Source organism: Thalassophryne amazonica, chromosome 17 (assembly GCF_902500255.1).
Source record: "Thalassophryne amazonica chromosome 17, fThaAma1.1, whole genome shotgun sequence".
NCBI classification, from domain to species: domain Eukaryota; kingdom Metazoa; phylum Chordata; class Actinopteri; order Batrachoidiformes; family Batrachoididae; genus Thalassophryne; species Thalassophryne amazonica.
The window spans coordinates 59,677,194-59,690,052 of record NC_047119.1 but is presented as its reverse complement, the minus strand read 5'-3'; the positions used below and the strand labels follow the sequence as shown (position 1 = coordinate 59,690,052).

General features: G+C 40.9%; 1 protein-coding gene across 1 annotated transcript in view; it reads right to left on the bottom strand.

The window, feature by feature from the left end:
- Positions 1-12,859, bottom strand: part of slc4a5b (solute carrier family 4 member 5b) — a 123,437-nt gene that overhangs the window by 36,793 nt on the left and 73,785 nt on the right. Inside the window, exons 18-22 of the mRNA XM_034192414.1 lie at positions 12,011-12,172; positions 8,849-9,027; positions 8,694-8,766; positions 7,210-7,278; positions 2,762-2,935 (exon numbers count right to left, since the gene is read on the bottom strand). Coding sequence (XP_034048305.1) covers positions 2,762-2,935; positions 7,210-7,278; positions 8,694-8,766; positions 8,849-9,027; positions 12,011-12,172 — 657 coding nt within the window. The remainder of the gene's footprint in view (positions 1-2,761; positions 2,936-7,209; positions 7,279-8,693; positions 8,767-8,848; positions 9,028-12,010; positions 12,173-12,859) is intronic.

Here is a 12,859-nt window from a genome sequence, read left to right as displayed (position 1 = left end):
GTGAACAACCAACATCTTTTGCAACATTGCGTGATGATTTACTCTCTTTTAAGAGTTTGATAATCCTCTCCTTTGTTTCAATTGACATCTCTCGTGTTGGAGCCATGATTTATGTCAGTCCACTTGGTGCAACAGCTCTCCAAGGTGTGATCACTCCTTTTTAGATGCAGACTAATGAGCAGATCTGATATGATGCAGGTGTTAGTTTTGGGGATGAAAATTTACAGGGTGATTCCATAATTTTTTCCTCAGAATTGAGTGATTCCATATTTTTTTCCTCTGCTTGGTCTAAAAAAGTAACCGTTACTGACTGCCACAATCTTTTTTTCTTGATTTCTTATAGTGTTTCTTAAAGCCAGAAAGTTGCCATTTGAAATGACTTTAGTTTTGTGTCATGTCTGTGATCTGCTTTTTTTCTACAAAATTAAACAACTGAATGAACATCCTCCGAGGCCGGTGATTCCATAATTTTTGCCAGGGGTTGTATAATGAAACTAGAAGCCCTCGGAGAGCGCAAACATCCACCAAGGCCATAGGGTCACTGACGTCACATGGAATACCCTTCGTCAAAGAGACTTATTCCATGTCATTTCACACATCTACCATCATGTTTCAGATTCAGTGGTTAACCCTCTGGGGTCCGAGGGCATTTTTGGACAGTTCACTCGCCTGGCATAAATGTTTTATTATTGCTGTTAACTGCTCTCCCTGCATTCCACAATCAAGTTTTATGTCTCTTTTTTTCAGGACAACCTGTACTTTCAAAATATATATGCTATAGTTGTGTTTTATAAGTGTAATAAAGGTTCACAATCAGAAATAAGAAAGGAAAAAGTAAAGCGGAAATTAATTTTCCACACACATTTATTCAAAACACACAGGAAACTATAATAAACTAGTAACACATCACTCCTAAAAACAATCTTTGGTGTGTTACGTGAGGTGAATCTGCCCTACGATTGGATTTTGGAAAACCATGTGATGGTGAACCAATTCTGATTGGACACTCACATTGCTCATGTCATCACACAGTTTCTATGAGGAGTACATAGATGGTGGACGGTGGCTCGAAAGCCCACAGAGTTAACTTTTCAGCCAAAAAAAGTAAGTTTCTATCTCATATCATTAAAAAGTTATTTATAATTTAATAAAGCTTGGTCTCAGCTGTCGTATACGGCGGCGTTGGCCCCAGAGGGTTAAACCCTTAGATCTTCAGCAAATGTATTTATAAAGAGAAACTGCATGAACTACACAAGTTTTTTTTTATTTTCTAATAACAAGTTTATTCAATGAGGAGAAACAAATGCTAAATTGTTGTTGTGTCGTAACTTAATTTTTGTTCAGCCTTTGTGACCCATCTTCATGAAGTTAGATGCAAAAATGTTGAAATTGGCCCTATCCTGCAATGATAAAGAATCCTTAAAAAAATTACTGGATCTGGATCGTGTTCCAGATCATTACCAAAATTTAATGACATCTAAATTAGGCCAAGATACACCCCTGGTAAAAAATTCATTGAAATCCATTGAGGATTTTTTGACTAATCCTGCTAATAAACCAACCAACCAACCAACAAACAAACGGGCGCGACCGAAAAAATAACCTCCTTGGCGGAGGTAATAACATAAGCATGAAATGGTCTTAGGCTCATTTTGTCAGGTTGTCCTAAAAGTTCCCTGAAAAGCCTTCAGTTAATTCAAAATGCTGCAGCTAGAGTACTAACGGGGACTAGAAGGAGAGAGCATATCTCACCCATATTGGCCTCTCTTCATTGGCTTCCTGTTAATTCTAGAATAGAATTTAAAATTCTTCTTCTTACTTATAAGGTTTTGAATAATCAAGTACCATATCACCCCAATAGAGTGCTTCGCTCTCAGACTGCAGGCTTACTTGTAGTTCCTAGGGTTTGTAAGAGTAGAATGGGAGGCAGAGCCTTCAGCTTTCAGGCTCCTCTCCTGTGGAACCAGCTCCCAATTCGGATCAGGGAGACAGACACCCTCTCTACTTTTAAGATTAGGCTTAAAACTTTCCTTTTTGCTAAAGCTTATAGTTAGGGCTGGATCAGGTGACACTGAACCATCCCTTAGTTATGCTGCTATAGACTTAGACTGCTGGGGGGTTCCCATGATGCACTGAGTGTTTCTTTCTCTTTTTGCTCTGTATGCACCACTCTGCATTTAATCATTAGTGATTGATCTCTGCTCCCCTCCACAGCATGTCTTTTTCCTGGTTATCTCCCTCAGCCCCAACCAGTCCCAGCAGAAGACTGCCCCTCCCTGAGCCTGGTTCTGCTGGAGGTTTCTTCCTGTTAAAAGGGAGTTTTTCCTTCCCACTGTCGCCAAGTGCTTGCTCACAGGGGGTCGTTTTGACCATTGGGGTTTTTACGTAATTATTGTATGACCTTGCCTTGCAAAGTGAGGCGCCTTGGGGCGGCTGTTTGTTGTGATTTGGCGCTATATAAATAAAATTGATTGAATTTTGTTCCAGAGAAGGCAAGCTTTCCCAAAAATATTCATTTACAATATTGCCTTATTATTTAGGTTATGAATCTTTTTAAAAGTTGCTTCTAAAGTGAAGCTGGGGGGTGGGGAGCAGCCTCTAATCTCCATGGAACAAGTCATTTAACAATTTCAATTATACCGAAACTGTAAAATTAAGTTAAAATGTTACATAGTTCCCCTTTAAATTTGCCTTCTCTTATCACTACTGTATGCACCTCTGTTGATATATAACATAAGTACGCTGAACTGGATTGACTCACCATTACTGGGAAGATGATAGCCAGGAATGTGGACTTCAGGATCCAGAGGACAGCTAGACACACAATTTGGACGAGGGTGAAAAGGTGGACACGTCTCAGAGGAACATGACGAAGGAAGGAGAAGTCTGGCTGGTGTTTTGGTGGCATCAGATACAATTTGATACGTTCCCAGAACTGGAGTGAAGAAAAAAAAAAACATTCATATTCATAATGTCATTCATCTCAGAGTATATGAGCCTTAGCATTGACAATCCCCCTTTTTTTTCTTACTATCCCTACCACTGGAACAAAGTCTCTATATTTCATAGTTTAGTATTTGACAAGATAGTGTACCTATATGAATTAGGTACTCTATCTTCTAAAGGACATAAATGATGTCCTTTAGAAGACATAATTCATGGAAAAGTGCCGGAGATGCATGTAGAACTGCAGGATCGACAGAAATACCCAGTTTGAAAGTAATAATAATAATAATAATTATAATAATAATTGTAATTATAAACTTTATTTGTGTTGTGCTTTTCTACAGCTGCTCTGCTTTGTGGAAGCCCGATCCCATCAGATCTCGTAAGCTAAGCAGGGTAGATCTTGGTTAGTACTTGGATAGGGGACCTTCAGAAGACCAGACGCTGTGCTTGTTTCTTCAAGTAAAACTGGAGTTGTGTCAGGAAGGGCAGCCAGCGTAAAACTTGTGCCAAATCCTAATGCAGGCGTGTACTGGCTCCACTGTGGCAACCCTGAAGTAAAAATTTGGGGCACCCAAAACAAAAACATCATTTGTGTATTGCTCTTCTAGAAACTTAAAAAAAAGAATGCAAAAATAACACATTAAAACACCAACAACCATTCAAAAAGGTGCATTTTAACAGGGATTTGACTGTGGGAAGATTGGGGCCACCTCTGATTTTTTTTGAGAGATAATGACCCATTGATGATGTTGATGCCAGTTTACACAGTTGAGATTGAGGAAATTGGTTTGCAACAAGGATCAAACAAGATTTTTTTTCTTTTTCTTTTTTCACTCATGGTTTGTGGTTGTGTGAAGCCATTTATTGTCAGAGATCTGAAATGTGCAGTTCATGCAAGACAACCCAGGAATTTACAGGAACTGGAAGCTTTTTGCCAAAACGAATGGGCAGCTTTACCATCAGAGAAAATAATGAGCCTCATATACAACTACCACAAAAGACTGCCATTGATGTTAAAGGTTCAAATACACGGTATTAAGAACTGGGGTATGTAAACTTTTGATCAGGGTCATTTGGTTACTTTCCCTTGTCATTTTGATTTAGTTTCCCTGCCACGCCATGACGTTTTGACATATTCTTGAAGAATAAAAAAGCTTTTTTCCACATGTTGTCTTTGTTTTTTACCATAAAATTACACTGAACAAGGATTTAGATGTTTTGATACCCATCTGAGAATTTGAATTTACCGCCTCCGAGTTGACTTACTTTTTCGCTGCAATGGATGTGATGTCATGCGAGTAAAAGTGTCGAACCGAGGCTCTGTTTACCAACACGGCAGACACGGACAGTGAAGGCATAGTGAGCGATTATAGCAAAGATTTAAGTGACATATCAATTGTTTTTGAAGAAGATGAAGAAGTTTCTGATGAACGAAGCAGTGGTGAAAATAAACCGTGTATGTTGCAGCTGAACAAGACAGAAAGAGGATGTGAACCACAGGCTAGGCCACATTCTGAAAAAAAAAAACAGAACATTGACATTTTTGTGTTTTCCAAATATACGAGGTCTGTCCAAAAAGTATCGTACCTTTTTATTTTTTTCAAAAACGATATGGATTTGATTCATATGTTTTTATGTCAGCCAAGCTTGAACCTTCGTGCGCATGCGTGAGTTTTTCCACGCCTGTCGGTTGCGTCATTCACCTGTGGGCAGGCTTTGAGTGAGCACTGCTCCACCCCTCTCATCGTTGTTTCATTGCGAGGAAATGGCGGAATGATTTGGACTTTTTTCCATCAGAATTTTTTCAGAAACTGTTAGAGACAGGCAGCTGGAAACCATTCGAAAAATTTATCTGGCTTTTGGTGAAAATTTCACGGGCTTCACAGAGAATAAGGAGTGTTACTACAGCTTTAAGGATGCCCCACAATGGCGCACGGCGCGCCGTGCTCCGAGCCGCCATCGAGAGGCAGAAACCACCAGATCATTTCTAAATGGATGGCTGTGTGGAGCTGGGACCATCGTGAGCAATTTCTCTGGTTATCACAAGAGCTGGACATCAGCCATTTTCCGGCAGATTTCACTTTTAACAAGAGATTTTGTCACGGAAAGCCACGCGGAGGCTTCGCGCGTCAGGACCGATTCGCTGATCGAGCGAGACAAAGGAACACCTCCGTTTCGGAGTGCCAGGGGACAAGTTGGGACATGCCTATCTCGGCTTTCAATGCTTACCAGCCCAGTGAGTATAAGAGAAATTCTGGAGAGCTGGGCATGTCCCATCTTGTCCCCTGGCACTCTGAAATGGAGGTGTTCCTTTGTCTCTCTCGATCAGCGAATCGGTCCTGACGCGCGAAGCCTCCGCGCGGCTTTCCGTGACAAAATCTCTTGTTAAAAGTGAAATCTGCCGGAAAATGGCTGATGTCCAGCTCTTGTGATAACCAGAGAAATTGCTCATGACGGTCCCAGCTCCACACAGACATCCGTTTAGAAATGATGTGGTGTTTTCTGCCTCTCGATGACGGCTCGAAGCGCGGCGCGCCGTGCGCCATTGTGGGGCGTCCTTAAAGCTGTAGTAACACTCCTTATTCTCTGTGAAGCCCATAAAATTTTCACCGAAAGCCAGATAAATTTTTCTAATGGTTTCCAGCTGCTTGTCTCTAACAGTTTCGGAAAAAATTCTGAAGGAAAAAAAGCCCAAATCATTCCGCCATTTCCTGACAATGAAAATCCGACGAGGGGGCTGGACCACTCCTCCCACAAGGCGTGCTCACAGGTGAATAACGCAACCGACAGGGGTGGAAAAACTCACGCATGCGCACGAAGGTTCAAGCTTGGCTGATGTAAAAACATGTGAATCAAATCCATATAGTTTTTGAAAAAAATAAAAAGGTACAATACTTTTTGGACAGACCTCGTACATATCATGTAAACTGAACAGATTGTTTTTGTTCAGACATCTGTTCATTCAAAGTAGATTAGATGTGATACAATTTATGATTACAGATGTTCTGTATGTGTATTTTAGACAGGAAAGTCTCCATTTAGCATAAACATTTTTCTAAAATATTATGCATGATAAAATTTGACAACAGATATAGAAGTCAAATTTTCTTTTATTTAGTAATCTTTTTTCCCACATCCCATGTGGGTCTACAGCTTTTCAGATAAAGATTTGCAATCATTTGCTCTGAATAAAAAGTGAAGAATTAGCAATCACAAGAAACTGACTTATAAATAATTAAATATATACAGAATGTACAGAAACTTTATTTTCAGTGATTTTAGAACAAACTCCTGAATTTAAGCACGCTGTGCTGCTGAAATAATTTTTTCATACACAAACACACCGTGCCAGGAATAAATGATCATTTATAAGAAAAGGTGGTGAGTAAACAAACCATTCTGTGTTTTGTAAGCAGCTTATATCTGACACCGTTGTTGTTGTTGTCAGCTGACAGCTGCGCTTCACATCCTTTTTCTGTCGCGTTCGGCTGGAACATACACGGTTTGGAGCCGCTCATTATTCGTTAATCTCTTCATCAGAAACTTCCTCATCTTCTTCAAAAACAATCGATAGTCACTTAAATCGCTCACTATGCCTTCACTGTCCGTGTCTGCCGTACTGGTAAACAGAGCCTCGGTTCAACACATTTCATCCGTCGCAGCGAAAAAGTAAGTCAACTCGGAGGCGGTAAATTCAAATTCTCAGATGAGTAACGAAACGTCTAAATCCTTGTTCAGTGTAATTTTATGATAATAAAACAAAGACAACATGTGGAAAAAGCATTTTTTATTATTCTTCTTCTTTCCAAGTCATTGAATATGTCTTGGACGTCATTTCCATCAATCTTTGATACAAAGAGTATGGTACTGTATTTTAAATCTGTTCAGTGGGTCGACTCAGCACCCATGTGGTGCTTGTTTGGGGCAACCTACACCAAACCTATACTGTGTGCTGTCTCATTATGGCCCCACAGGGTGAAGTACAATTTTGGCTGCCTTTTTTCCCAGCAGTAAACCCTGTGAGCGATACCCATGTGGAGTCCCACATGTTTGTCCATAGTGGGACCCAATCGGTCCCGCATAAGCTTGTTTGCTAGGCACATCAAGCTAACCAGGTTAAAAAATATGATTAAGGCATATACCGTAATATAAGTGGTTATTAGAAATATAATCTGAAGCATGGTACAATGAATTATAGCTCTCACTGGGTAATAATGATGCCTGTGTGAATAAACAGATGAAGAAAAGTCTTTAATCTACCTGGATACCGCTTAGTGAGGCCACTCCCATGTACAGGAACACTCCATACAGGACGGGCATTGGGATGTACTGAAGGAAACAGCAGTTAAATATGTACTGTACCTACTGCTCCACAGTTTATAGATATGGAGGGTCCTATCTCACTGGGCTGTGATATCATGCAAATGGCATTTGTGAGGAAAATCGCTTGATTTTGCGTGACTTTCGCTGGGTGTCGCCCTTTCCTCACTTGACTCTCAGGGCATTGCCTGTGTTAAGGGTGCCCACCACACCATCCCATACACTCCTAGAGCCATTACGAGCATCGGGAAGCCCTTCGAATGTAGTCCTCACAACTCATAACATGCGAGAATTGTGAGAGAATTTTGTGAGAGGATATCAACAAATGAAAATACATTGGGAGTGGCTGGAGACACAAATGAGGATCTGACATTGCCCATGGGAGACATGCAGAAGCTGCCATGGGAGCATCCCAAAATTGTGGAGATGATTGGAGAGAGAGAGTGGTTGTGGAAGCAGCCAGCAGAGTCCAGCAGTTGGGGCTCAACTGTCAACCCACATGCATGCATGCTTATCGGGCTGCACACACCTGTCCACAGCAGCTTGAATTATCTTTAATTTTTATATAGAGGACCACAGTAGGAGCCCACGCACAAAGGTGGGCTTCAGCACAGTGGTGGATGAATACAGGTCATTCCCAAGAATTGAGGAAGACCTCTGTCCACAAGAGGACATTGCGCGATCCATGCCTGACTGTGCCAGCCAGGAGCTCTTCCCCACTGGGCATTACATATTTCATCCTGCAGTTGGCACCCGTAATCAGTGCATGACAGTGGCAGCCACAAGTTCTTTGATGGTGTGGACTACTGGACATTACCTATTTCATCCTGCGAAAAATCATTCTACAAGTGGGTGGGTGCCCTGCTCAGTTTTCTTCCTGTTGTATTTTTTTTCTCCTCCATGGAGCCTTGCTAGTCTTTGTTATCATTATTTATTATTTGTGATTTTTTTTATTATTATTTTATTTCATTATTTACAGGGCTGTATCTTTCTGGATACAGTCAGGGGAATTTGCACAGTGCCTATTCACATAATAGCAATATTATAGCAGGCTAATACCAGCTGAGCACTTTGTGAGCAAACGTGTCATCATTTCAGCCACAAGTGGCATTAGACATCCATAAGAGTGCCGCACAGCATTCAAGCAGCACTCAATGTGATATGTCTGTACGCATCTTCACTGTGGGTTGGTGCAAAATACAGCTGACATTTGGATGGCATGCACTGATGTGTCATTTGTAGCACTTCAGTGAGACACCACTGCGAATTTTTCGCTCATTTGCGTGCATCACTGTTTCACCTCTCCACCTACTCTCCAACAGTCGCAGCTCAGTGAGATAGGACCTTAAATGATAAACAATGATGACATAAAAAGCAACATTCCACTCTCTTGTCCTGTCTGGGCTGACATCACAGTAACTGACCTGAAGAATAGGCGCGAGGAACACTGAGAACCCCGTCAACACAAACACCAGCGTACCCGTTAACCTCTGCTCCCTGTCAGAAACACCCAAACTGTTCATGCACACAGTGGGGAAAAAAAAAATCACGCCCTCATAAATGTGTATGATTGTCTCACCGAACACCAAGAAACTGCGGTTGCTCTCCAGGTGCGCTGGTCTCGCTTTCCATTTTCAAGGAGTCGATGTGGGCGATGGAGATGACCGTTGCTGCCACGTACCAGGGCAAAGCCATGAAGGAACAAGCAGCCATCAGTATTCCCACCCAGAACAGGTCCAGATGGTAGCCACAGCCTTTCTGAAATTGTGTCCAGTGTCAGCACGAGAAACATAACGGATGTGCAATGTAATAAATGCTTACATGCTTTTCACACTGGAATCTAATTTGTGCATTTGTTTTTGTTATTCTTGTGCAAATAACGAGCATATGACACAATGGTGGGAAGATAATATTTGTATATATTCATGTACAAAATGAGTATTTTTCATTCAAATGGGGCAGTACAAGGAGACTCTATATTAAGTCAATAAGGCACTGATAGACTTCCTCTGGAATGCAATGCAGCTGTGGACGATAACACCATGGGTGAAATCTGGGCTCAGCACACTCGTGAGGAATTCAACTTTTGGGGGTCATCTGACTAACTGTCTGTGGCCCCTAAACCCAAAAGAACAATCTTGCTTTCATTAGTCCACACAATGTTGCACAATTTCTCTTTAGGCCAGTCAATTTGTTGTTTGACAAACTGTAACCTCTTCAGCACGTCGTTTTTTTTTTTTTTTTTTTTTTTAAACAATGGGTGTTTGTGTGAGCTTCTTGTCCACAGTTTGGCTCCACATAGGCGTCTTGTCATTTTTACAGTGCTCACAGGTAACCTTAGACCTTCTTTGGTCACCCTGGAGCTGATCATTGGCTCAGTCTTTTCTATTTGTTGTATTTATTGTTTTAAAAAATGACACTCAACAAAAATATAAACGCAACACTTTTGGTTTTGCTCCCATTTTGTATGAGATGAACTCAAAGATCTAAAACTTTTTCCACATACACAATATCACCATTTCCCTCAAATATTGTTTACAAACCAGACTAAATCTGTGATAGTGAGCACTTCTCCTTTGCTGAGATAATCCATCCCACCTCACAGGTGTGCCATATCAAGATGCTGATTAGACACCATGATTAGTGCACAGGTGTGCCTTAGACTGCCCACAATAAAAGGCCACTCTGAAAGGTGCAGTTTTATCACACAGCACAATGCCACAGATGTCGCAAGATTTGAGGGAGCGTGCAGTTGGCATGCTGACAGCAGGAATGTCAACCAGAGCTGTTGCTCGTGTATTGAATGTTCATTTCTTTACCATAAGCCGTCTGCAAAGGCATTTCAGAGAATTTGGCAGTACATCCAACCAGCCTCACAACCGCAGACCACGTGTAACCACACCAGGCCAGGACCTCCACATCCAGCATGTTCACTTCCAAGATCGTCGGAGACCAGCCACTCGGACAGCTGCTGAAACAATCGGTTTGCATAACCAAAGAATTTCTGCACAAACTGTCAGAAACCGTCTCAGGGAAGCTCATCTGCATGCTCGTCGCCCTCATCGGGGTCTCGACCTGACTCCAGTTCGTCGTTGTAACTTCGCACAGCCATTGAAGAGGAGTGGACCAACATTCCACAGGCCACAATTGACAACCTGATCAACTCTATGCGAAGGAGATGTGTTGCACTGCATGAGGCAAATGGTGGTCACACCAGATACTGACTGGTATCCCCCCCCTCCAATAAAACAAAACTGCACCTTTCAGAGTGGCCTTTTATTGTGGACAGTCTAAGGCACACCTGTGCACTAATCATGGTGTCTAATCAGTATCTTGGTATGGCACACCTGTGAGGTGGGATGGATTATCTCAGCAAAGGAGAAGTGCTCACTATCACAGATTTAGACTGGTTTGTGACAGTATTTGAGGGAAATGGTGATATTGTGTATGTGGAAAAAGTTTTAGATCTTTGAGTTCATCTCATACAAAATGGGAGCAAAACCAAAAGTGTTGCGTTTATATTTTTGTTGAGTATATTTAATACTAACACTTAATGTAATTCTGTATTTAACTAACCATTGTTAACTGTTTCTGTACGCTGATCTTCATCTTTATTCTGGCTTTTCTTCTATCTATTTTTATGGCAGTTTTCCATTTTTCTTCCACATCTTTCTGAATTTGTTAGCATTTTACAGCATTTAAGATCACTTTAGCTGAGCAGCAGGGGTGCCAAAAAGGGGAGAAGAAGAAAAAAGGATTCCAGGGACCCAGAGAGGTCGCTAACACATTTATAATACTGGCAAGATCATATGACACTCAGTTATAAACTTACAATGCACATATATTTTATTTACGATGTATTGGTAAGTTTATTTGTTTTGGTAACATTTCTCAATCCCCCTGTATTTACATAGAATGGTTTAGTCCACCTGCTGTCTCAGACTGCAGGGAAACTTGTCACAGACAGCGAGTGCAGGAGGAGAGGCAAGACAGCTCAGAAAGCTCAGAGAGCAAAAAAAATAAAATAAAAAATAAAAAAGCTTAGACAAGAGGTAGAAGTGAAGGGTCAACAATATATCACCTATTTCTTTCATAGGCAAGGTGGGTCTGTGATGGAAAGTTCTGGAATGTTAGCCTGTTGTCTGTTCCTAACTTTGCCCATAAGCTAGCTCACTTTTCTCCCTATGTTAGCTCATATTTCTGAAGAAAACTCTGGACGTATACATTTCACTGTTGTTTTAGTTAAATAATCAATGCAGGCAAACATTTAGCAAGCTGCTCTGCTCAAAAATGACTCATGTTCCACACAGACATGTCAGAAGCAGCAGCATGTCTGTCTGTCTTAACACACTTGCTTCCAAAACACAATATCCCTGGTCCAAAGCTGTCCATATCCCATTCTCCTTTTAACATTTTATTTATTTATTTATTTACTTACTTAATTATTATTATTATTATTATTATTTAATATTGTTATATTTATTTATTTGTAAATTACAACAGCTTCACTCCATAAAATGTACATGTTTTTCTGAAAAGGAACATAGTTATTTTTCCTGTACTTTTTACAGAATTACTCTGGCAACCACAGCTAATATTTTTTCGACTATAAAGACACCTATGTATGGTATGTCAAAACTGATATATTTCCAACTTTTCACAGTCTGATGCTTTCCCTGATTTTCTTTTGCATCAGCTAACTGTGTTGCAGTGTTGTTGGTGAAGCATCGTGTTTGGAGACCTTAAGTTTATTTTCCTTGCGGTTGACGATGACAGCGCTAATTTGTTGGTCCATGAAGATGAGGATAGTTACGAGCAGAGCAGGAACAAAGCTCGCCAGGTACATCCACCAGGGGTTCTTTCCGAATGGCATCACTAGCCATCCACGGTCAGAACGTGTGGGCTGTACATACAAACACACAAACAACACAAGTACACAAAATACATAACTGTGCTCACCTCTAGTCAGAGAACAAAATGCTGTTCATCATTGCTGGGGCTGCACAATTAGTCGCACCGCAATCTCATAAGATATTAATCTCTGCAATTATATAATAGTCAAAGGATGCAATAATAATAAAATAAGTAAATCATCACACGCTGCACTAAGAGGGCATCACCATTAAAGCAGACCCCCCCCCCCCCCCCCCCCCCCACAGATGCTGTGTTTATTGACGAATGATAACTGTATCAGTGTGGACTTTATTGCCTTTTATAAAACATGCAAGGGAGGAAGCCGCATGGCAACTGTTTATTTTTCTGTCCTGCTGTGCACTGCTGCTCTACACATCTCAGTCAAACACATAATATTTTCATATAAAGACAAGAGTTATGTGCAATTAATGACGAAAATGTAATTCTGTAAACTGTGCTAAACACCATGACCCTTAAAGCTCACTGATGCCTAAACAACTTCCAATGCAGTCAGGTATTTGTTAACCCTTAGAGCCCCAATGATGCATAACTTTTCATAATATTACTGAGAATATATCATATCTTTACACAGTGTTTTGAGTAAATAGATGACTCACATTCAGAAAGCTGAGACTGATCTGAACATTTTGATATGAAACACATGGGCATTATGCTA